Source organism: Pristis pectinata, chromosome 3, assembly GCF_009764475.1.
Source record: "Pristis pectinata isolate sPriPec2 chromosome 3, sPriPec2.1.pri, whole genome shotgun sequence".
Classification (NCBI taxonomy): Eukaryota; Metazoa; Chordata; class Chondrichthyes; order Rhinopristiformes; family Pristidae; genus Pristis; species Pristis pectinata.
This window is the reverse complement of record NC_067407.1, coordinates 1,391,717-1,418,055: the sequence shown is the minus strand read 5'-3', so window position 1 is coordinate 1,418,055 and position 26,339 is coordinate 1,391,717. Positions and strand designations below refer to the sequence as shown.

The 26,339-nt window shown below is 49.5% G+C and overlaps 1 protein-coding gene across 1 annotated transcript; it reads left to right on the top strand.

The window, feature by feature from the left end:
- Positions 1-10,351: 10,351 nt before the first annotated feature.
- On the top strand, positions 10,352-25,897 carry fpgt (fucose-1-phosphate guanylyltransferase). Its single transcript, XM_052011798.1, has 4 exons — positions 10,352-10,590; positions 12,402-12,569; positions 16,990-17,082; positions 19,188-25,897. The coding sequence occupies exons 1-4, from the start codon at positions 10,476-10,478 to the stop codon at positions 20,612-20,614; spliced, it is 1,803 nt and encodes a 600-aa protein (XP_051867758.1). The 5' UTR covers positions 10,352-10,475; the 3' UTR covers positions 20,615-25,897.
- Positions 25,898-26,339: the final 442 nt, after the last annotated feature.

Below are 26,339 nucleotides of genomic sequence, written 5' to 3'. Positions count from 1 at the left end.
CTTACGTCCTCCACTGTGATCACAGGTTCAGCTGCATTGGAGGTTGTCAGGGTGGATGATGATAATCCACTTCCCTTCTGTTCAAAACACACATAGAATGCATTACGTTCATCAGGAAGGATGAGCTGTTGTGCTGCTTTACCAAGGCAGTGGAAAGTGTAGACGGAATCAATGGAGGGGAGACTGGTTTCCGTGATGGACTGAACTGTGTCCACAACTCTCTGCAATTCCTTGCAGTATCAAGCAGAGCAGTTGCCATACCAAACCATGATGCATCCAAATAGGATGCTTTCAGTTTTGCATTTATAAAAATTGGTGAGGGTCAACGGGGACATGCCGAATTTCCTTAGCCTTCTGAGGATGTAGAGGCACAGTGTACTTTCTTGGCCATTGCTTCTATGTGGTTCAACCAGGACAGGTTATTGGTAACATTCGCTCCTAAGAACATAGAGCTCTCATCCATCTCCAGCTCAGCACCTTTGATACATCCACGAGCATGTACTCCACCCACTTCCTGAAGTCAATGACCAGCTCTTTTGTTTTGCTGACATTGAGGGAAAGGTTATTGTCATGACACCGTAAAACAAAAGGGAGGACTTCGTGGAGGGATCGTCTATGAGTCAGTGGGTGGAAGTCAGAAACAGGAAGGGAGCAATCACTCTGTTGGGAGTATTCTGTAGGCCCCCCAGTTGCAACCAGGACACTGAGGAGCAGATAACTAAGCAGATTTTGGACAGCTGCCAAAATAATGGGGTTGTTGTCATGGGTGACTTCAACTTCCCTAATACTGATTGGCACCTCCTTAGTGCAAATGGTTTAGATGGGGCAGAATTTGTTGGGTGTGTACAGGAAGGATTCCTGACACAGTATGTAAACAGGCTGACAAGAGGAGAGGCCATACTGGATCTAGTACTAGGCAGTGAACCTGGTCAGGTGAAAGACCTATTGGTGGGCGAGCATTTTGCAGATAGTGACCACAACTCCCTGACTTCTATCATAGCCATGGACAAGGATAGGAGCAGGTGATATGGGAAAGTGTTTAATTGGGGGAGGGCTAATTACAATGGTATTAGGCAGGAACTTGGGAGTGTAAATTGGGAACAGATGCTCTCAGGGAAATGCATAGAAGAAATGTGGAGGCTGTTTAGGGACCACTTGCATAGAGTTCTGGCTAGGTTTGTCCCACTGAGGGATGGAAAGGATGGTAGGGTGAAGAACATAGAACATTACAGCACAGTACAGGCCCTTCAGCCCACGATGTTGTGCTGACATTTTATCCTGCTCTAAGATCTATCTAATCCTTCCCTCCCACATAGCCCTCCATGGGAACTATGGTTGGTTCCCATGGTTGACAAGAGAAGTGGAATGTTTAGTCAAGAGGAAGAAGGAAGCATATTAGGGAGCAAAAATCAGACAGGGCTGTTGAGAGTTATAAGGTAGCCAGGAAGGAGCTTAAGAAGGGACTTAGAAGGGGATATGAGAAGACCTTGGCTAGTAGGATTAAGGATAAAACCAAGGGGTTCTACACGTACATGAAGAACAGGAGGATGACTAGGGTGAGGGTAGTACCGCTCAGGGATAAAGGGGGAAACATGTGCCTGGAGGCAGAGGAAGTAGAGGAGGTCCTTAATGCCTTAATGAATACTTTGCTTTAGTGTTCACCAGAGAGATGGACAGATGAATATGAGGTCAGTGTAGAACAGGCTAACATGCTGGAGCATGTTGAGGTTAAGAAGAGGCAGTGTTGGAGCTTCTGAAAAACATTAGGATAGATAAGTCTTCGGGGCCAGATGGGATATACCCCAGGTTACCACAGGAAGCGAGGGAAGAGATTGCTGGGGCATTGATGATGATCTTTGGGTCCTCCCTCGCCACAGTAGTAGTAGTGGAGGATTGGAGGATGGCAAATGTTGTTTCGTTGTTCAAGAAAGGTAATAGGGATAATCCTGGGAATTATAGACCAGTGAGTCTTATGTCAATGGTGGGCAAACTATTAGAAAGGCTTCTTAGGGACAGGATTTACGAACATTTGGAGAAGTATAGTTTTATTAGGGATAGTCAGCATGGCTTTGTGAGGGGCAGGTCGTGCCTCACGAGCCTAATTGAGTTTTTCAGGAAGGTGACAAAACAAATTGATGACGATAGAGTGGTGGATGTGGTGTATGTGGACTTTAGTACAGGGTCTGACAAGGTTCCCCATGGTTGGTTCATCCAGAAAGTCATGAGGCATGGGATCCATGGAGACTTGGCTGTGTGGATTCAGAATTGGCTTGCCCACAGAAGGCAGAGGGTGGTAGTAGATGGAGAGTATTCTGTCTGGAGGTCAGTAACTAGTGGTGTTCCACAGGGATCTGTTCTGGGACCCCTGCTCTTTATGATTTTTATAAATGATTTGGATGACAGGGTAGAAGGGTGGGTTAGCAAGTTTGCTGATGACATGAAGGTGGTGGTGTTGTGGACAGTGTGGAAGATTGTCATAGGTTACAATAAAATATAGACAGGATACAGAGTTGGGTAGAGAAGTGGCAGATGGAGTTCAATCCGGAAAAGTGTGATGTGATACACTTTGGAAGATCGAACTTGAAGGCAGAATACAAGGTTAATGGCAGGATTCTTAGCAGTGTGGAGGAACAGAGGGATCTTGGGGTCCAAGTCCATAGATCCCTCAAAGATGCTGCACATTGATAGGATGGTTAAGAAGGCGTGTTGGCCTTCATTAGTCGGGGTATTGAGTTCAAGAGCCGTGAGGTAATTTTGCAGCTCTATAAGACTGTGGTTAGACCATACTTAAAAGAGTATTGTGTTCAGTTCTAGTCACCTCATTATAAGAATGATGTGGAAGCCTTAGAGAGGGTGCAGAGGAGATTTACCAGGATGCTTCCTGGATTGGAGAGCATGTCTTATGAGGAAAGGTTGAGTGAGCTAGGGCTTTTCTCTTTGATGCAGGATGAGAGGCAACTTGACAGAAGTGTATAAGATTATGAGGGGCATAGACAGAGTGGACAGCCAGCACCTTTTCCCCAGGGTGGCAAAGGCCAATACCAGAAGACATCAGTTTAGGGTCAGAGGAGGAAAGTTTAGGGGAGATGTCAGAGGTAGGTTTTTTTTACACAGAGAGTGGTGGGTGCCTGGGACACACTGCTGGGGTGGTGATAGAGGCTGATACAATAGTGACATTTAAGAGACTCTTATATAGATACATGGATGTAAGAAAAATGGAGGATTATGGGCTGTGTAGGAGGGAAGGGTTAGATTGATCATGGAGTATGTTTGTATAGGTTGGCACAACATTGTGGGCTGAAGGGCCTGTACTGTGCTGTACTGTGTTCTATGTCCTATGCCACTAGGCTCTCTATCTCCTTCCTGTACTCTGACTCATTGTTACTTGAGATCCGGCCCACTACGGTGGTGTCATCTGTTAACTTGTAGACGAAGTTAGAGTAGAATCTGGCCACACAGTCGTGAGTGTATAGGGAATAAAATAGGAGGCTGAAGACACAGCCTGGAGAAACAAAAGGACTGCAGATGCTGGAATCTAGATGAAAACCATCATGATGCTGGAGGAACTCAGCAGGCCATGCAGCACCTGTGGAGAAAAGCAGGTGGTCAACATTTCAGATCAGGACACTTCTTCAGGAATGAATGAAGACACAGTCTTGCTGGGCACCAGTGTTGAGGATGATCCTGGCAGAGGTGTTGCTGCCTATCCTTATCAATTGTGACCTGTTGGTCAGGAAGTCAAGGATCCAGTTGCTACCCCAGTGGATATCCCTACCGTTGCAGGGACGGCAGTGTAGCGGTTAGCGTAACGCTTTACAGTGCCAGCGACCCAGGTTCAAATCTGGCCACTGTCTGTAAGGAGGTTGTACGTTCTCCCCATGACAGCGTGGGTTTCCTCTGGGTGCTCGGGTTTCCTCCCACATTCCAAAGACATACGGGTTAGGAAGTTGTGGGCATGCTACGTTGGTGCCAGAAGCATGGCGACACTTGCGGGCTGCCCCCAGAACACTACGCAAAAAGATGTATTTCACTGTGTGTTTTGATGTATGTGTGACTAATAAAGATGTCTTATCTCGTTATGTGGCAGTCCTTTCCCTTTACATTGGGGACCTGGGGTGGAAAGTATTGCACAGAGCAGTACCCTGTAACAGATTCCTAAGTTGTTTTGACAGACTTCCCAGCCACCTGTAATTTCTGTGGCTGGGACAAGTAAATGTATCATATATATATATATATATATATATATATATATATATATATATACATACACACATATATATACACATACACACAGTATATATATATATATGTGTGTGTGTGTATATATATATATATATATGTGTATATTTATATATATATATATGGAGTGTGAGAAGTTACAGCCTCTATTTGACTACCTGAAGGGGCTGCTCCTCACATTTTGGCTGCACTTCAGCCTCACGCTCCTCATCTTTGATCACCCAGTGCGGATGGGGGTGGGTCAGTCGGGGAATCTCCTGGTCAGTTTGCTCCTGGGCCTGGCCTGTTCACAGGTCTAGACGGTGGGCAGTCGAGGGTTCTGCCCGAGCTGATTGTCTGCCCCCTCTTCTGGGGTTATGTTGGTGCCCATGTATCCCTGGAGGAGGAGCACGCAGTATCCACGAGTACGATGGGGGATTTCCATGAAGTATGGGCGCCACAGGGGCTGGAGTGCATTCTGGATAGAGATGATTGTGTTATAATTTGGAACTGTGAATCATGGAGCATTGTAATACTGTAATAATGTGATGCTGCAATCACTGAATAAACCTCCTTTGGAAGAGGAAATAAAAAGGATCAGTTGCAAAGGGAGGTGTTGAGTCCCAGGTCTGGGAATTTGGAAATGAGTTCCTTTAGCGTTATGGTATTGAAGGCGGAGTTGTGGTCAAGAAATAGGAGTCTGGCGTAGGTGTCTTATTATCCAGATGCTCCAGAGATGAGTGTAGGGCCAAGGAGATGGCATTTGCCGCGGACCTGTTTCGGTGTTATGTGAATTGCAGTGGGTCGAGGTTGTTTGGGAGGGTGGAGTTGATGTGTGCCATGACAAGCCCCTCAGAGCACTTCATGGTGGTGGATATTAGAGTAACAGGGCAGTAGTCATTAAGGCACCTTACCTTATTTTTCTTTGGCACCAGGATTATAGTGTCTTCTTAGAGCAGGTGGGATCCTCCAATTGGAGTAGGGAGAGGTTGGTTGGTCTGTTAGTGCAGGCTGAGATCATGGCAATGGTGAGCAATGACACAGGCTTCGAAATTCAAATGCAGAATCAGTTTGGGCGGAGATAAGAAATAGTGAGGGTACGAAGTCATGGGTGAGAGCTGTATATCACTTGTTCCTACCAGTGGCTGTACTGTCGTACAGAAAATACATCTGGAAATGGGCTTGTTGTCAGAAGTTGCAATAATCACGGCCAATTTAATCATCGTACAGATCGGAAAACCCAGTTGGCCAGGGTGGCCTTGAGTTCCTAGAGAGTATTCAGGGTGGTTTCATAGAGCAATGTATTGAGGAACCATCCAGGGATGGTCTGTATAGAATTTGCACATCCCCTGTGTGCTCTGGTTTCCTCCCACATCCCAAATATGTAAATTGGCCAGTGAGTAGTGGAATCCAGGTGGAGTTAATGGGAATGTAGGAAGAATTGGTTACAGGGAGTATTATTGAGAAATGAGATTGTTCTGTGAACCAGGATAGACTCAGTGGGTCAAAACAGTCTCCTTCTAGGGAAATCTCGACTTCACAACCAGGTCACAAACACTTCCTCATTTCACTGCTGGCTAAACCCTTTTAAATTAGCTAACATTGTTCTGTCGCTTAAGAAGTGAAATAGGAATAATCCTGGTAACTATATACCGGCGAGTCTCACGTCAGTGATCGGGAAGCTCTTGGAGAGGATTCTTAGGGACAGGATTTATGAACATTTGGAGAGTCATGGCTTAATTAAGAACAGTTAGCATGGCTTTGTGCAGGACAGGTGATGTCTTACTAAGTTGATTGAGTTCTTTTGAAGAGGTGACGAAGGTGATTGATAAGGGTAGAGCTGTGGATTTTAGTAGGGCATTTGACAGGTCCCACACGGGAGGCTCATCCAGAAGATTGAGATGTATGGGATCCACACGGACTTGGCCATTTGGATTCAGAATTGGCGTGCCCATTGAAGATAGAAGGTAGTGGTCGATGGGACTTATTCTGGCTGGAGTTCCATGGCTAGTAGTGTTCCGCAGGAATCCGTACTGGGACCTCTGCTGTTTGTGATATACATTAATGACTGGGATGAAAACATGGATGGGTGGGTAAGTTCACAGACGATACAAAGATTGGTGGCGTTGTGGATAGTGTAGAAGATTGCCAAAGATTACAGTGGGATATAGATCAGTTGCAAATATGGGTGGAGAAATGGCAGATGAAGTTTAATCCAGCCAAGTGTGAGGTGTTGCACTTTGGGAAATCAAATGTAAAGGGACAGTACACAGCTAATCGCAGGATCCTTAACAGTGTTGATAATACAGAGGGATCTTGGGTTCCAAGTCCAAAGTGGCTGCACAAGTTGATAGGGTAGTAAAGAAGGGTATGGCATGCTTGCCTTTATTAGTCAAGGCATTGAGTTCAAGAGTCAGGAAGTTATGTTGCAGCTTTATAAAACTCTGGTTAGGCTGCATCTGGAGCATTGCATTCAATTCAGGTCGCCCCGTGAAAGGAAGGATGCTGCCTGGATTTTATGGGCAGGTGCTGTAAGGTTGCACAAACATGGGTCGTTTTCTCTGGAGCAGTGAAGGCTGAGTAAAGACCTGATGAAAGTTGATAAGTTATGAGGGGCATAGGTAGAATAGACAGCGGTATCTTTTTCCCAGGGTCGAAATTGCTAATACTAGAGGGCATTTAAGGTAAGAGGGGGTAAGTTCAAAGGAGATGTGTGGGGCAAGTGTTTTTTTTAAACAGTGGTGGGTGCCTGGAATGGACTGCCAGGGGTGGTGGTGGAGGCAGACACGATAGGGGGATTTGAGGCTCTTAGATAGGCACATGAATATGCAGAGAATGGAGGGATATGGACACGTTGGCAGAAAGGACACTGCCACTAGGTCCTACTGCTCATCTGCTTCCACCATCACTCCCCACCCACCCCAATCCCTCAGTCGTCCTCCTATCCCTCATTCCCCTTCACTCCACTGACCCCCAGCTTCCTCCCACTCCACTTTCCCTGACCCCTCTAACCCTCCTCTCACCCCCCAACCCTCTACCATTACCTGACCCCAGCTCCAACCCCTGCTGTGTCTTCACTGTCCCTCTGACCTTCCCCTCTCTGATGCGGAATATTTTGTCCTGAGCAGGGGCCTTACCTTTGTCCCCCTGCACCCGCACTTCAATGAGTTCCGCGCCTGCCATGATGCTGAGCTCTTCCGCCGCCTCCATCTCCAGGCCTACTTCTTTGTCAAGGGTTCCCCAGCCCCCACTGATGGCCCCTTCCCTCAGCTTAAGCTCTCCTCCTCCTCTTGGACGCCCCACTCTGGCCTTCTGCCCACTCTGGATCTTTTCACCTCTAGCTGCCGACAGGATATTCTTGACTTCACCTATTCCAACCTCACCCCCTCTGATCGCACTGCCCTCCACTCTCTCCATACCAGTCCTAACCTCACTATCAAACCCGAAGAGAAGGACAGTGCTGTCTGGCCTCGGCAAGGTAACTTCTACCTTGCCGAGGCCAGACACCTCCTCTTGCTTATTTCTCAACCTGGACCCCACCAAGGAGCATCAGGCCACTGTCTCCCACACCATCACCAACCTCATCACCTCTGGAGATCTCCCCTCTACAGCCTCTAACCTCAGTTCTCCAATACCGCACTGCCCGTTTCTACCTCCTACCCAAGATCCACAAACCTAACTGCCCAAGTAGTTTCTGCCTGCTCCTGCCCCACTGAACTCAAGTCCTCATATCTTGACTCCATTTTGTCCCCCTTCAGTCCGGCCCTACTTATGTCTGTGACACTTCGCTTGCTCTCCATCACTTCAACAACTTCCAGTTCCCCGGCCCTGATTGCCTCATTTTCACTATGGACATCGAGTCCCTGTGCACTTCCATCCCCATCAGTAAGGCCTTAACGCCCTCCACTTCTTTCTCAACAACAGACCCAACCAGTTCTCCTCCACCCCCACCCTCCTCCATCTGGCAGAACTGGGACTCACCCTCAACAACTTCTCTTTCGGCTCCTCCCACTTTCTCCGAACTAAAGGTGTAGCCATGGGCTCTCACATGGGCCCAGCTATGCCGGCCTTTTCCTTGGCTATGTGGAACAGTCCATGTTCCAAGCCTACACGGGTAACGCTCCCCAACTCTTCCTCCGCTGCACTGACAACTGCATCGGGGCTGCTTCCTGCATCAACTTCGCCTCCAACTTCCACCCCGCCCTTAAATTTACTTGGTCCATCTCCGCCACCTTTCTCCCCTTTCTAGATCTCTCGGTCTCTCTGGAGACAGATTATCTACTGATATCTTTTACAAACCCACTGACTCCCACAGTTACCTTGACTACACCAGGAGATCCTTGCTTTTGCGGCAGATGGAGCAAAGGTGCTTGACGAAGAGGTTACCCAATCTGCATCAGATCTCACCGATGTAGAGGAGGCCACACTGGGACCTCCCGGTACCCAGCCACTTCAATTCTACATCCCACTCCCATGCTGATGTGTCTATCCATGGCCTCCTCTATTGCCATGTTGAGGCCAGATGCAGGTTGGAGAAACAACACCTCATATTCTGCCTCGGTAGTCTCCAACCTGACAGCCTCAACATCAATTTCTCTAACTTCTGGTAACCCTTCCCCTCTTCTTATACCCCTTCTTGTACTCCCTCCTTCCCCCCTTTGTCTTCCCTCATTCCTGTGGCCCCTCACCCCTTCTCTTTCCTGATTCCCCTGCCCTCATGACCTCCCATGGTCCACTGCCTTCTCCTACCAGATTCCTCCTCCTTCAGCCCTTTGCCTCTTCTACCTATCGTCTCTCAGCTTCTTACATCTCTCCCCCTCCCCCGGCTAGCCTCTGCTCCTCTCCTCCCTCAACCTTCTTATTTAGGCTTCTACCCTCTTCCTTTCCAGTCATGAAGAAGGGTCTCAGCCCAAAACATCCACTGTGTATTTCTCTCTAACAGATGCTGCTTGACCTGCTGAGTTCCTCCAGCACTTTGTGTGCAACACCTAACCCCTGCCAGCCCCTGCTCCTCCCCATCCCCTTTTATTCTGGCTTAGAACCATAGAAAACTACAGCACAGAAAACAGGCCATTTGGCCCTTCTAGGCTGTGCCGAAACATTATTCTGCTAGTCCCATTTACCTGCCCCCAGCCCATACCCCTCCAGACCTCTCTTGTCCACGTATCTATCCAATTTACTCTTAAATTTACTCGCATTTACTACATCAGATGGCAGCCCGTTCCACACTCCCACCACTCTCTGAGTGAAGAAATTCCCTCTAATGTTCCCCCTAATCCTTTCCCCTTTCACCCTAAAGCCATGTCCTCTCGTACTTATCTCTCTTAATCGAGGTGGAAAGAGCCTACTCGCATTAACTCTGTCCATACCCCTCATAATTTTGTAAACCTCTATCAAATCTCCCCTCATTCTTCTGCGCTCCAAGGAATAAAGTCCTAACCTGTTCAGTCTTTCCCTGTAACTCAACTCCTGAACACCCAGCAACATTCTAGTAAATCTCCTCTGCACTCTTTCAATCTTACCGACATCCTTCCTGTAGTTAGGTGACCAGAACCGCACACAATGCTCCAAATTTGGTCTCGCCAATGACTTATACAACTTATAAATCTCTTCCCTTCCAGTCCTGATGAAGGGTCTCTGCCTGAAACGTCCACTGTTTATTTCCCTTCATAGATGCTGCCCGACCTGCTGAGTTCATGCGCATTTTGTGTGCGTTGCTCTAGGTTTCCAGCATCTACAATCTCCCGTGTCGCCACAGGCTTGCAGGGCACCTTCTCTGCAGCTGTGACACTCTGTACTGTTACTGTTTTTACCTGTACTACCTCAATGCACTCTGTACTGACCCAGTGTAACTGCACTGTGTAATGAATTGACCTGTATGATCGGCTTGTAAGACAAGTTTTTCCCTGGACCTCGGTACAGGTGACAATAGTGAACCGACACCAGTGCTGTGACTGGGACTGATGTGAAACCAGGGCAGACGTGCACAGGGGGCGGCGGAGCCCCGGGGAGTGTTGCAGGACGGGGGACGGCAGACCTCACCCCCGGCCCCGCGGAGCCCCGGCCGCCCACTCGCCTCGCTCCGCTCCGGCTTCACCGACGCTTCAGGCCGCGCCATCGCTCCGGGCCCGGTCGCCATGGAAACGCCGGCGCATGCGCGGCCGCTCCCCTGCTCGTCACAATTGAAGTCCGGGCGCCGGTTGTGGCGCCAACGTTGTCGAGCGTTGTGACCTCTCACCCCCCCGGGAGGCGGGCGGATGATGGACGACGTGGGGCGGGAGGGGCCCGGGACCGGGATCGGGCCGGGGGCAGAGAGCCGGCGGCGGGAGGAGGGGACCCGGCGGCGGCTCCGGGCCTTCCAGGACATCCGCGGTCAGTCACACCCTGCGCGTGACGTCACCGCCTGATCCGCTGTCAATCATTCCCTCCCCCTCCCCTCCCCTCCCCCTCCCTCCCCTCCCCCCTCCCCTCCCCCTCCCTCCCCTCCCCCCTCCCCTCCCCCTCCCTCCCCTCCCCCCTCCCCTCCCTCCCCCCTCCCCCCCTTCCCTCCCCTCCCCTCCCCCCTCCCTCCCTCCCCTCCCCTCCCTCCCCTCCCCCCCCTCCCTCCCCTCCCTCCCCTCCCCCTCCTCCCCTCCCCCCTCCCCCCTCCTCCCCTCCCCCCCTCCCCCCTCCCCTCCCCCCTCCCCTCCCTCCCACCTCCCCCCCTTCCCTCCCCTCCCCCCTCCCTCCCTCCCCTCCCCTCCCCCCTCCCCCCTCCCCTCCCTCCCCCTCCCCCTCCCCCCTTCCCTCCCCTCCCCTCCCCCCTCCCCTCCCCTCCCCTCCCTCCCCTCCCCTCCCCCCCCTCCCCCTCCTCCCCTCCCCTCCCCTCCCCTCCCCCTCCTCCCCCTCCCTCCCCCTCCCCTCCCCTCCCCCTCCCTCCCCTCCCCCCTCCCCCTCCCTCCCCCTCCCTCCCCCTCCCCTCCCCTCCCCCTCCCTCCCCTCCCCCCTCCCCTCCCCCTCCTCCTCCCCTCTCTCCTCCCCCTCCCTCCTCCTCCTCCCCTCCCTCCCCCCCCCCTCCCTCCCCTCCCCTCCCCCCTCCCCTCCCTCCCCTCCCCCTCCTCCCCCCCCTCCCCCCCTCCCCCCCCTCCCCCCTCCCCCCTCCCCTCCCCCCTCCCCCTCCCCCCTCCCCTCCCCTCCCCTCCCCTCCCCTCCCCCCTCTCCCTCCTCTCTCCCCCTCCCCTCCCTCTCCCCCTCCTCCTCCCCTCTCTCCTCCCCTCTCCCTCCTCCCCCTCCTCCTCCCTCCCCTTCTCCCCCTCCCCCTCTCCCCCTCCTCCCCACTCCTCCTCCCCTCTCCCTCCTCCTCTCCTCTCCCTCCTCCTCCTCCCCGCCACCCCAGTGTGTGGGTGAGGGGTAGAATCTGGAGGGAGTTTTTGGGAATGTGGAGAGGATAAAATGGGATCAGTGTTGGGTTGGTGTCAATGGGTGGGTGATAGTCAGCACAGACTCGGTGGGCTGAAGGGCCTGTTTCTGTGCTGTATCAGTCTCTGACTCTGTGACTACGACTTGAAGCATTAACTTTTCTCAGATGCTTCCTGACCTGCTGAGATTTTTCTGTTTTCATGTTTTTATGCTTAAAAGCTCAGCTTATTCTTTGTCCAGATGAAGTTGGGATCAAACTTGGTCTTGAATGAACATGGTGGGAATTGGATGGGAAATAAGTGATTGGACACAGTGGGTAGACCCACTGCCTCACAGCTCCAGAGACCCGGGTTCGATCCCGACCTCCGGTGCTGTCCGTGTGGAGTTTGCACATTCTCCCTGTGACCACGTGGGTTTCCCCCGGGTGCTCCGGTTTCCTCCCACATCCCAACAACGTGCGGTTTGGTGGGTTAATTGGCTGCTGTAAATTGTCCCCAGTGTGTGGGTGAGGGGTAGAATCTGGGGGGAGTTGATGGGAATGTAAGGAGAATAAATTGGCATTAGTGTAGGTTTCGTGTCAATGAGTGGTTGACTCAATAGGCTGAGGGGCCAGTTTCTGGGTTGAATCTCTTTTTGACTCTATGACAAAGTCTCTAGACGGGTTTCAGTAGCTTGGAGTGTTGCTTTTCACGGGCCGGTACGTTTGAAGAGAAGCCATCCCCTCAGTGAGCTGTCTCGGTGACAGAGGTTGCTTGCTGATATTGCTCTTGTGCCCTTCTCCCCAGGGAAGGAGGTGAAGCGGGGTGAGTTCTGGGATGCAGTGGTCATCACAGCTGCCGACGGAGGTCAGGAGCATGCATTCCTGCAGCAGATCGCCAGCAAGCTGGAGAGGAAGGAGCTTCCCCTTGGAGTTCGGTATCATGTGTTTGCTGATCCAGCAGGACCTAAAATTGGTATGAGCAACACTGGGTGCAGAATGGCGTTTGTCAGATCTCTGCCCCAACCACTTTTGGGCACTATACTTTGGACCTTGGAGAGGGTGTAGGAGAGATTTTCCAGAAAGTGGGAGCAGGAGTCGACCATGTATTCCCTCACACCTGTTCCACCACCCAACAAGGTCTTTCTAAACTCTAGTTCCAACATCTCTCAGGAAGCATGGCATGACCCAGGGCAAAACAGCTTCCTTGATCGGCACCCCATCCACCACCCTAAACGTTCATTCCGTCCTCCACTCGTGCACAGTGCCTGCAGTGTTCTACCAAATGCACTGCAGCTACTCTGACAGCACCTCCCAAACCCGCTGCCTCTCCTGCCAGGAAGGACAAAGGCAGCAGGTTCCTCACAAATCATCCTGACTCGGAAATATATCACTGGGTCTAAATCCTGGAGCTCCCTCCCCAACTATGGGGCACCTTCACCAGCAGGACTGCAGCGGTTCAAGGCGGCAACTCAGCCCCACCTTCTCAGGGGCAGTGAGGGATGGGCAATAAGTGCTGGGCTTTGTCAGTGACAGCTACATCCCAATTTTTTTTAAATCACCAGAGAGTATAAGGCCCAATCTACTTGATCTTACTTCATAGGATGGGCTCTTCATTACAGAATCTATCACGGACAACTTCAAGGCAAGGCTACGGTTCCTTAAATGAGGACACAGCACACCAAGTGTAGCAAGGCTTCCCTACATTTCCCATTGCAGTACCGGACAATATTCTATGTGCCCTCCTAATTGTATGCTGTACCTGTGTGCTGACTTCTTGTGCTTCTGTAGTCATACAGCATGGAAACAGGCCCTTCAGCCCAACTGGTCCATTCCAACTATAATTCCCATCTAAGCTAGTCCCATTTGCGCACATTTAGCCCAAATCCCTCGAAACCTTCCCTATCCATGGACCTGTTCAACTGTCTGTTAAATGTCATTAATGTACTTGCTCAACTACTTCCACTGGCAGCTCGTTCAATATATTCTCTGGGTGAAAAATTTGCCCCTCAAGTTCTTATTAAATCTCTACCCTCTCATCTTAAACCTATGTCCTCTAGTTCATAATTCCCCAACCCTGGGAAAAAGACTCTGCCTATTCACCCTATCTATGTGCCTCATAATTTTATACACCTCTAAAATCACCCCTCATTCTCCTACACTCCAGTGAATAAAGTCCCAGCCTGCCCAACCTCTCTCTATAATTCAGCCCCTGGAGTCCTGACAACATCCTCATAAAAACTAGGATTAGGGGTTGGCCACCTAGCCCTTCCTGCTTTGTCTGCCATATCAGAATCAGGTTTATTATCGCTGACATATGTCGTGACATTTGTTGCTTTACGGCAGCAGTACAGTGCAAGACGTAAGGACATATAAATTACGATAAGTTACTAAAACAAATAAGTAGTGCAAAAGATGAATAATGAGGTATGGACTATTCAGAAATCTGATGGCAGAGGGGAAGAAGCTGTTCTTCAAAGGTTGAGTGTGGGTCTTCAGGCTCCTGTACCTCCTCCCTGATGGTAGTAATGAGAAGAGGTCATGTCCCGGGTGGTGAGGGTCCTTAGTGATGAGTGCCGCATTCTTGAGGCACCGCCTCTTGAAGATGTCCTCGATGGTGGGAAGGGTTGTGCCAGTGATGGAGCTGGCTGAGTCTACAACCCTCTGCAGCCTTTTTCAATCCTGCACATTGGAGCCTCTGTACCAGGCGGTGATGTATGGTGAAGAACATGCTGACTGGTTACATCTGTAGAAATTTGCAGGAGTCTTTGGTGACATTCTAAATCTCCTCAAACTCCTAACGAAGTGGAGCCGCTGGCGTGCCTTCTTCGTGATCGCATCAGTGTGTTGGGCCCAAGATAAATCCTGAGATGTTGAGACCCAGGAACTTGAAGCTGCTCACCCTTTCCACCGCTGACCCCTCCATGAAGACTGGTGTGTGTTCTCCTGACTTCCCCTTCCTGAAGTCCACACACAGTTCCTTGGTCTTGTTGACGTTGAGTGCAAGGTTGTTGTTGTGACACCACTCAACCAGCCGATCTGCCTCACTCCTGTATGCCTCACCACCATCTGGGAAGATCATGGCTGACCTGATTATAACCTCAGCTCCATATTCCTGTCCACCCCGGTAACTGTGCACAACGGCACCCACGTCCCTGAGCACCAGCAGTCTTGCGTTATGTAAACCATATTCTGCTTCTCTATTTTCCCCATCAAAGTGAATAACTGGACATTTCCATCTTGTAGGGCTTGACAAGGAGGACACGGAGCTGATGTTTCCCTGAATGTTTGGTGTTCTCTCCCCAGGAGATCTGTGGAGGCTCCGCTCAGTCACAGTTTAATCGATACAGGTGTGGCTGGGGTTTTAAGGGAATTAAGGGAAGATAGGGGCTTAGACAAGGGGTGCTAAGGTAAAAGATTAGTTCTGATCTTGTTGGATGGCAGAACAGGCACAAATGGCCAAACGGCTGCTATTTCTGTAATATGGAAAACCTGGAGAAGTTGGCAGTAGTCGCAATCAGATTAGTGAGACAGGATTTGGAATTGGTTTATTATTGTCACATGTACTGAGGTACAGTGAAAAGCTTGTCTTGCATACCATTCATGCAGATCAATTCATTACACAGTGCATTGAGGTAGTACAAGGTAAAACAATACAGAATGCAGAATAAAGTGTTACAGTTACAGAGAAAGTGCAGTGCAGGTAGACTATAAAATGGAAGGTCATAATAAGGTAGATTGTGAGGTCAAGAGTCCATCTTATCACACTAGGAAACTGTTCAATTGTCTATATCAGTGGGATAGAAGCTGTCCTTGAGCCTGGTGTTACGTGCTTTCAGGCTTTTGTATCTTCTGCCAGATGGGGGGGGGGGGGGGGGGCGCGGGTTGTGGGGGGAGGAGAGAGAATGTCCAGGGTGGGTCGGGTCTTTGATTATGCTGGCTGCTTTACTGAGGCAATGAGAAGTGTAGACAGAGTCCATAGAGGGGAGGCTGATTTCTGTGATGTGCTGAGCTGTGTCCACTACTCTCTGCAGTTTATTGCGGTCTCGGGCAGAGAAGTTGCCGTACCAAGCCGTGATGCATCCAGATAGGATGCTTTCTATGGTGCATTGATTAAAAAGATGGTGAGGGACAAAGGGGACGCCAAATTTCTTTAGCCTCCTGATGAAGTAGGGGCACTAGTGAGCTTTCTTGGCTGTGGCATCTACATACTTCGCCCGTACTGAGCTGTGCTGACCATCCCTTATCAGGTCCTGCCTTTCCAAATGTACATTAATCCTATCCATCAGGATTTTCTCCAATAATTTCCATACCACTGATATCAGGCTTACCAGCCTGTAGTTACCTGGCTTAGTCCTGCTGCCCTATTTAAACAAAGGAACAACATGAGCTATCCTCCAGGCTCTGGTACCTCACCTGTGGATAATGAAGATGCAAAAACCTCCGTCAGGGCCCCAGCAATCTCCTCCCTTCCTCCCCATAGCAACCAGGGGTAGATCTCTTCTGGCCTTGGGGATTTATCAATTTTTATATGTCCCAAGATCTCCTTCTTAATGCTGACCTGCTTCAGATTATCCACCCTCCCTGAAGTCACCACCGTCCTCCTGGTGAATACAGGTGAGAAGTATTGATTTCAGACCTTGCCCACATCCCCTGACTCCACACATGGATCATCCCTTTGGTCTCTAAGGAGACCCACTCTTCCCCTAGCTACCCTCTTGCTTCTGATGTACTTGTACATTCTATGTCTTAGGATTCTAGAACATAGAACACTACAGCACAGTACAGGCCCTTCAACCCACAATGTTGTGCCAACATTTTATCCTGCTCTAAGATCTATCTAACCTTTCCCTCCCACATAGCCCCCTATTTTTCTATCATTCATGTGTATAGAACCTAAATTTTCTCCTAAATTTTGTCTACCAAGCATATTGCATGGCCCCTTTTTGCCCTCCTAATTTTTTTTTTAAGTTCACTCCCACACTATGTTCCTCAAGAGACTCCCTTGATACCAGTTGCCTATAACTTCCATAAGTTTCCTTTTTCACCTGATCAAACTTTCAATATCAATATCCTTTGTCATCCAAGGTTCCCTAATCTTGACATCTTTCTCTTTCATCCTTACTGGATCATGCTGGCCCTGAACTGTCACCAACTCTTTTAAAAGACTCCCACTTGTCAGCTGTCACTTTACCCTCAAGCATCTGCTCCCGAATTTACTTTTGCTAGTCCTCTCTTGTGCTACCAAAATCAGCCTTTCCCCTATTCAAGACGTTTAGTTGGGGACCAACCTTGTCCCTTTCCAGTAACTGTGGTAGGTTTTGAATTTGTATCTGTGACAGACCTGCCATGGAAATACGGAAGGAATGTTGTTGATCATCATTATCTTTGCTCAGGAAACGGAGGCTCGACACTTCACGCGCTCCTTCGATTAGAAGAACTGTATGGAGACCAGTTGGATGGCTTCAGCGTTCTACTAATCCATGCTGGTAAACAACCATTGTTTCACATTATGCCGCCAGCTAAGAGAAAATAAATTAGATGAAAATCTAAATAACTGTAGATCCTGGAAATCAGAAATAAAACAGAAAATACTGGGAACACTCAGCAGGTCAGGCAGCATCTGTGGGGAGAGAAACAGTTAACATTTCAGGTTGGAGACACAGTTATGTAGAAGGTTTTCTGACTTGGCCGAAAGAACGGGCTGAGGACCGGAGGTGTGTGAAGGTGATGCCCCTCAGCTAGAGGGTGAAATGGTGAGCACTCACACTAGTGTCTCCCTGATTGGCTGACACAAAACAGCCCCAGAGATGTGTTGGCTGCTGCATACTGTGACAGGTGTGGAGGCTGCACAGTATCTAGTCCGCGGCCTGCAGTACCAGTAAAAAATGTCCTCTCCCACACTGACCAGTGACGAGGACCAGCAACTATTAAATATTGATGTAGCATCTGTGGAGAGAGAAACAATCAGTGTTTCAGGTCTGAGACCCTTCCCCCATAGACCCAGTGTGGTACAGATGGTGTATTTCCTACCCTGAAGGGCATGAGTGAATGACTGGTTACTGATCCTGCTACAATCAGCAGACTCTGCTGTGGATTATACATCAATACTTCTCTCCCCACCTCTAGCTCATTGGTTGGCACAATGCGGCTAAATGTTGCTCAGGAGGCCCGAGTGGTACCACTCTGCTGGTGCACATCTGAAACGTTAACTGTTTCTCTCTTCATGGATGCTGCTCAACCTGCTGAGTGTTTCCAACATTTTCTGTGTTTATTCCTTGAATTAGAAAGAGACTGAAGTTGGAGAGCTGTCCCCAATATCTGTCTTTACCTCTACTCTTTGAAGACATTTGGTTGCTAATCCTATGCTTCAGAAGTTTAAGTAGTATTTAACTGTGTTAGAGATTGACCAAAGGCTGTGTTGTCTGCCTCCTCCTAGCTGGGACTTGGTGCCCAACATGTGATCAGTTGGGCACTGTGTCTACACGAGGAGGCACTGGAACAAAAGCAGAAGTGCTGGAAGAACCCAGCAGTCAAGCAGCACGTGGGAAGAGGAACCGGTTAATGTTCCAGGCCAGCGACCTTTCCTCAGAGCAGTTGTGGTGAAAGGGTCCCTGACCCCAAAGATTAACTGGTTTCCCCTTCCACAGATGTTGCCCAACTCCCTGAGTTCGTCCAACATTTTCTGTTTCAGATTCCAGCACCGGCAGTTTTATTTGTTTTCCATACTAAGGAGATACTGGGAATGATTCCTTGGTCATTAAGGTGGGTTTTAAGCAACAAAGTTCCAGAGTTTGGACCTTAGCAGCTGAAGCCAAAGCCCTTGTTTCCTTTATTGGCACAGGAGGGAATTCAGCCCATCAAAACCTTGCCGGTTCCTGGTGGAGCAAACCCACCAATCCCATTCCCTGCCTAATGGAGGATTTGCATTGGAAGTTACAGAGCTCTGGAGCATGGCAGCACTGGAGGGTGTGGTGGTGCTGGGGAGGGATTTGAACCCAAGCCAATGATGTGTTATGATGTATCTAAACATTACGTTGTCTGGGGTGGCACAATGTGCAGCTGGTAGCTGCCTCATAGCTCCAGAGACCTGGGTTCAATCCTGTCCTCTGCACATTCTCCCACTGAACACGTGGGTTTCCTCCGGGTGCTCAAGTTTCCTCCCACATCCCAAAGCCGAGCAGCAAACAATCTGCTGGAGGAACTCAGCAGGTTGAGCAGCATCTGTGGGGGGGGGGAGGGGGGGGGGAACTAATTGTCAACATTTTGGGTCAAAACTCTATCAGGGCTCTTCTTCATCAAAATTCCTTTCCTCCCACAGATGCTGCTCGACCTGCCGAGTTCCTCCGGCAGATTATTTGTTGCTCCAGATTCCAGCACCTGTAGTTTCTTGTGTCTCTAAAGACGTGCGGGTTGGTGGGTTAATTGGCCGCTGTAAATTGTCCCCAGCATGTGGGTGAGGGGTAGAATCTGGGGAGAATGAAATGGGATCAGTGTAGGGTTGGTGTCAATGGGTGGGTGATGGTCAGCACGGACTGGGTAGGCCAAAGGGCCTGTTTCTGCACTGTGTCACTGACTCTCTCTCCTTCTTTAGGGGGATACAGCCAGCGTTTGCCAAGTGCCAGCGCGTTGGGGAAGATTTTCATGGCTCTCCCTCTGGGCGAGCCTGTCTACCAGGTACTGGAGCTGAAGCTGGCCATGTACATCGACTTCCCTGCTCACATGAAGCCCGGAGTCCTGGTGACGTGTGCCGACGACATCGAACTCTACAGCGTGCCGGAGGCCCAGGCAGTCTGCTTCGACAGGCCTGGATTCACGGCCCTGGCTCACCCATCGCCCCTCTCCATCGGCACTACGCACGGCGTCTTCGCCCTGGAGCCCAGCTCGGGAGAGGAGGGACAAGAGGAGCTGGAGTACCGACTCTGCCACCGTTTCCTTCACAAGCCCAGCATGGAGGCAATGCGGGAGGCCGGAGCGGTATGCCAGTCAGTACGGGGACAGGCCCTCAGCTCAGACACAGAGTCCGCTGACTTCGTCTACACCGACAGCGTCTACTACTTCGACCGTCCGACGGCCAGACGGCTGCTGGCCATCCTGGAGGAGACAGGTGGCATTGGCTGCGAAATCGATGCCTACGGCGACTTTCTGCAGGCTCTGGGGCCTGGGGCCACAGAAGAGTACACCAGGAACACTGCCAACGTCAGCCAGGACCTGGACCAGCTCCCCGCAGTCAGGCAGAAGATCTTCGCCTCGCTCCGGGGGACACCGCTCAATGTGGCCGCACTCAATAACTCCGTCTTTTACCACCTGGGCACTGCGCAGGAGTACCTGTACCACCTGACGGCGGACAGGACGCTGAGGGAGCAGCTGGGGCTGATACCCAACCCTGGCAGGGTCTCCCATTCCCCTCCTGAGGGAGGAGAGCTGGTTCCCTGCATCATGGAGAGCCTACTGGGGCCTGGGTGCCTTGTCTCGTCTGGCAGTGTGGTGGAGTATTCCCGGCTGGGGGCGCGCACCACTGTGGGCGCCAATTCTATCGTCAGTGGGTGCTGCCTCAGGGAGGACACCGCTGTGCCCCCGGACACCTTCCTGCTCTCGCTGAGCATTCCAGCGGGTTTTGTCACAGTGATCCTCGGCACGGCTGACGACCTGAAGCTCACCGTCCCGTCTCTGTCGGAGATCGACCGTCTGCGGCTGCTGGGCATTGGTCTTGGGGAGGTTGTCAAGCGCCTAGGGCTGGAGGTCTCCGAGGGTCTCTTCTCCGGCGCTGGGAAAGCCCGGCTCAGTCTGTGGAATGCCAGGATCTTCCCTGGCCCACGAGCAAGGGCCGAGGACTCGGCCGCAGCATCCTTAGAGATGTCTGAAGTCCTGAGGGGGACCTCAACTCCTCAGTTCACTGGTGACGTTCAGCGGCTGTCCATGGAGGAGATGCTCCAGCACAAGGATGTGCAGAGCACGCTGAAGTTCAGGCAGCAGCTGTCAGAGGAAATTGCCTCCGGGAAGCACTTGCAGAGAAAATAACGTCCTTCTCATTTACCTTAAATATGGATCGTCCTTATAAATCACCCCACAAACATCCAGCAAATTGCAAGCAAGTCCCTTTAGCTTTGCCAAAAGGGCAGGACTGGGACATTATCAGGAGGGACTCGGCTCCTATTAAGAATCCAAAGAACTGAACATTCTGGCCTTCTGTAACTTGTCTCTGTAAATGTTGGTACTTTCTTTTCCTGCCAAGCCTTCTGGTTGGATTGGTTGTTATCTTCAGACCTGATCGTTACGGCCACCACTGCCACCCTGCCGATTTTAACGAAGACGAGGTCTGACTTCCACAAGGCCCATCCTCCGATCGACGGTATGGTCCGATGTACAGTGGCCATCTGTACTGGCTGGCCTTTGTCTTCAAACAGTCAGCGATCAAACAGTCTGGGCTTCCTTATCTAGCAAGGTGAAGTATTGACTAGATGGAATAGAAACAGGAAATGCTGGAAACACTCAACAGGTCAGGCAGCGTCTGTTGAGAGGGCACAAGAAAGCAGGAGCAGGCCACCCGGCCCCCTCAAGCCTTCCCTGCCATGGCTGATCTACAGAGGCGTCAACTCCTCTTCTGTGCTAGTTCCCCATCACCCTCTATTCCCCAATCTTTCATTTATCTATGTATGTCCAACTTAAATATATTTAATGATCCAGGCTCCACCATCCTCGGGGACAGAATTCCAAAGATTCACTACCCTTTGAAAGAAATTTCCACACGCCTCAGTTTTAAATGACTGGCCCCTTATTTTGTATCTCTGTCCCCTTGTTTGTGACTCAGTAGTGAAAACATTTGAACATCTACTCTGTCAAGCCTCCTAAGGATCTTGTTTGTTTGAATCAGATCACCTTTCATTCTTCAAAACGGCAAAGAACACAGACCCAAACTGTCCAGCCTTTCTTAACAACCGTCTCATCCCAGGAATTAGCCCGGTAAATCTGCTTTGGACTGCCTCCGATCCTACTATATCCATGTCTTAGGTAAGGGGACCACAGCTGTGCACAGTACTCCAGGTGCGGCCTCATCAACACCCAGTACAACTGGAACACAACCTCCCCATTAAACACCCCTCCACAATAAAGACCAACACACTGTTTGCTGGACCTGCCTGCTAACGTTTTGTGATTCATGCACTAGAACACCTAGATCCCTCCGAACTTCAGTCTCTCTGCATTCTAATAATAACCGGCCTTTTGATTCCTCTTACTGAAGTGCATGACCTCATGTTAAACTCCATTTGCCAGGTTTTCACCCAATCACTCCATCTCTAACCCGTTGCAGAATCACAACATGTCCTTCCATCCATTTTTGTATCAACAGCAAACTTGGAAACCTTGCAAGTTGAAGGTCAAGAGCTGATCCCTGGGGTAGTTCAAGTTACATTCCTCCAACTGAAAGGACCCATTTATTCTAACTCTGTTTCCTGTGTAACAACCAGTTTTCAATCCACACTAACTCACTTCCTCCAGTATCTTGGGCTCTTAATTTATGCACCAACTTCTTACATGGCACCTTGACAAAGGCCTTTTGGAAATACAAGCACAGGATGCCCCCCTCTGTCAGCTCTCTCTGTCACATCCTCAAAAGACTGGAATAAATATGTCAAACATGATTTCCCTTTCATAAAACCATATTGACCAGGTTGAATTATATTCAACTTTCCTAAATGATTAGTTATTTCCTCTGATTAGTGATTCTAGCCTCTCGCCAACAATAGATGTTACTCTAACTACCTGTAGTTCCCTACCTTCTGTCCCTTTTCTGAACAAGAGAGTCACATTGGCTGGTTCAGTTTTCTGATACCCTCCTGTAATGTTCAGCCAATGGGTCCACCATCTCTGCAGCCACCTCCTTTGGAACCCTTGGGTGCAGACCATCGGGTCCTGGCGACTTTGTCCACCTTTAGCCCTGTGAGTTTCTCTAATACTTTACCCCTTGTGATTGGGATTTTTTTTAAAAAACAGATTCCTCCTGTTATTTGAAATTAGCCCATCTGTTACCTTGAGAACAGATACAGTGTTCTTCACAGTAAGAATGAGGCAAAAAAACTGATTTAACCTGTTAACTTGTTTCCTGTTATTAATTCACCAGCCTTGTTCTCGAGAGGTCCCACAACTACCTTAGGCACCTTCTTCCTAGTTATGTATCCATAGAAGTTATACTGTTTTGATATTACATGCAAAATGTTTCTCAAAATCAATTTTCTTCCTTTTTATGAGCTTTTTAATCTTTTCACAGTCCTCCTTCCTACCACCAGCCCCTTGCCATTTTGTGTATCCTGTTTTACAATTTGACAATATCTTTCATCTCCTTTGTCACCCACGGATTGTGCTTCATTTTCACAGAATCCTTCAGGTTTAATATTCCGGAAAAAGCTGGAAATACTTAGCTGGTCAGTGGAGAGAGAAACAGAATTAACACTTCAGCTCTGGGACATTCATTCAGAAACATTGACTCAGCTTCTCTCCACTGATGCTGCCTGACCTGCTGTGTGTTTTCCGGGTGCATTTTCCCAGGATGGAAATCTCAAATACTAGAGGGCATTGGTTAAAAGAGATTTACAAGGCACGTTTTTTTATTAACCCAGAGTGGTGGGTGCCTGGAATGGGTTGCCAGGGAAGCTGGTGGAAGTAGATAAGAGGCATTTAGACAGGCACCTGAACAGGCAGGGAATGGAGGGATATAGACCATGTGCAGGCAGATGTGCAGCTTCATTTGGCATCATGGGCTGAAGGGCCTGTTTCTGTGCTGGTACTGTTCTAGATCCAACATTTTCTGCTTTTATTTCACATTCCCAGCAGTTTATATTTTTGCTTACTATCGACCAGATGTGGTGGACGGACAGACAGGTTTTCCAGTGGTGGGGGAGACCATTACTGGAGAAATAAGATAGTTGCTAATGAATGCAATAGGGAATGCACGTGGTGAGGTGAAAATGGGACGAGGGCGTAGACATGTGGGTGGAGCGGTTGTCTGATTAACTGTTCCTCAGTTGTGAACACTATGCAATTCTTTTTCTTGGGCACTACAAAAGTTCAGCTTATTTTTATATCTGCCAGTGGATAAGGGAATAATTTCAACACTTACATAATCATAAAGACAGTGGGTTTAACATTAAAGAACTTGCAGGAGCAGAGACACGTGTGGCTGAGTATAACAAGGGCAAGTAGAAAAAAATAATTGTACGAGATGACAGTGTTACAGAGGTTTGGAAGATGTAATGAACATTCCTGATTCACTGGGTTGGGCCCTAGTGAGAGGAGTGTGGTGAATGCAGGACACACCAGGGAGAATGTCAGGTCTTAGAGCAGATGTAGAGATTGAATGATCCCTAACCATTGTGGTACAGAATCTGGAAGGGTTTGGATGGACTAAATAAGCAGAAACTATGTCTAGGTACGGGAAGATGGGTGAACAGAGGACATGGGAGTGAAGGAGTGGGCAGAGGGGAGAGGAGAACTTTCCTGCAGTGACTTGCTGGGATCTGGGACCTGCTTCCTGAAAGGATGATGGGAGTGGATTCAACAGGAACTTGCAGAGGGTACTGCATGAATACTTGAATACAAGAGTTGAGAGGTCATGTTGCAACTGCATAAAACATTAGTCAGGCTGCACTCAGACTATTGTGTCTGGTTCTGGTTGCCACACTCTGGGAAGGATGTGGTACATGGAGAGAGGTTCACCAGGAGGTTGCTTGGAATGGAGGGCTTGCAAGGAGAGATTCAACAAGCTGTGTTTATTCCCACAGGGGGCTGAGGGGTGACTTTTATAGAGGTGTATAAGATTATATGGGGCCTAGATTGGGTAGGTAGAATCTTTTTCTCAGGGTTGGGGTGTGTAGAGCTAAAGGGCACAGGTTTAAGGTGAGAGGGGAGACACTTAAAGGAGATGTGAGTGGTTATTTGGAACGAGCTGCCAGAGGCAGCGGTGGAGGGAGATAGAATTACAATGCTTAAGGCATTTGAGCAATTGGAAAGGAGTGATATGGGCCTAACGGGATTGGTGTAGATAGGGTCAGCATGGACATGGTGGGCCAAAGGGCCTCTTTCCGTGTTGCACAACTGACTCTACCCAAAGGTGATGGGGAAGACCAAAGACCATGTGATGGGCCAAATGGCCTAATGTGTAAAATTCTATAGTGAAATTATTGAAAGTTATAAATGAAAATAACTTGTTTGTATTTCTGAGACAATCCGGCTGTTTATCGCCAGTGCCTCGTTGATATTGTGTACACCTCACCGTAGCCTGTCTCCTGCTGTTCACTGGTCAGAGCCTTCATTACACCTCACTTTCCCAACGCAACAGTGAATGCAGTTACTTCAGCCGTTGCTGCATTATTGGTTTAGGAGCTGCTGCAAGATTCTTGGCCTTCAGCCTTCAGTCACCTCTTCTCCCCAACCATCCCCTTCCTCCCTCATCCCTTCTGTCCTCTAATCTCACCTGCCTTTATTATTCTCCCCTCATCACCCCATTGTAATATCTTCCCATTTCTTCTGCACGTGTCTATAACAATCCACAACTGTTTCCAATTCTGATAAAAAGTCAGTCTGAAACAACTTTCTCTCCCCACTGATGCTGCCTGACCTGCTGAGTGTTTCCTGCATATTGCTTTAAGATTAGATTTCTTTTGATGCTGAGATCACTTAACCCAGGGTCCATCAGTGCCTGGGTTGGATCATGCTAGCATTCACTTCCAGATGGACTCATCCATTGATCACTGTATGAGTACAGATCCATTGGGCACTATCTATTTTTCTAATTTATAGACTTGCACTGTACTGCTGCCACAAAACAGCAGATTTCATATCATATGTCAGTGATAATAAACCTGAATCTGGGATATACAGTAGCCCCAGGCACTTGGTGCACATGTCACCTTGTTTCTGCACTCAGTTGAACACCTAATGATATCACCGAGGCCACAGGCTTCAATCAGGTCACAAGGAGAGGGATTGTCTGCACACACAATGCCCCCTCCCCATTTTTCCCTTGTGTACTGTGGAGTTTTGAGGTGCAACCTAAGACCTTGAACAGTCATAAAAGAAATAGGAGCACATTGTGCTGAGATGTCCAATCTGGCATCAGTTAAAGGGTCTATTCCGATATTGGTGTCTTACCCACAGCACCTTCCAGTCTGTTTTCAGTGCCCAGGATTCTTGGAACATCTTTGCCTGCTGTTCTGTGACTGCACCCCTTTACAGCATGCTTTGATCTCTGCCTCACTGATCACTGAGGTCACTTGAGATGCAGGACTCAATCAGGTCAAAGGAGGTGGCTGACACACACACACACACACACACACACACACACACACACACACACACACACACACACACACACACACACACACACACACACACACACACACAGTGCCTCCTCCCCATTTCCCACAGCACCATTTTGATCAGCATGGTGAGTTTCTCCCACACATCTCACTGGGAAGTGCACAGCCACTCCAACACACTCACTCTGCTCATTAATGCAGTTTCAAATAGCTCTTTGGCCAACTTCAGTTCATCTAGAGGGTGATCTTATATGGTGCTGGTACTATACACAGCACAGGTTTGGCCTTGCCTGCAACCCTGGAAGATGCAGATAAACAGAACATTACAGCACAGTACAGGCCCTTTGGCCCACAATGTTGTGCCGACATTTTATCCTGCTCTAAGATCTATCTAACCCTTTCCTCCCACATAGCCCCCTATTTTTCTATCA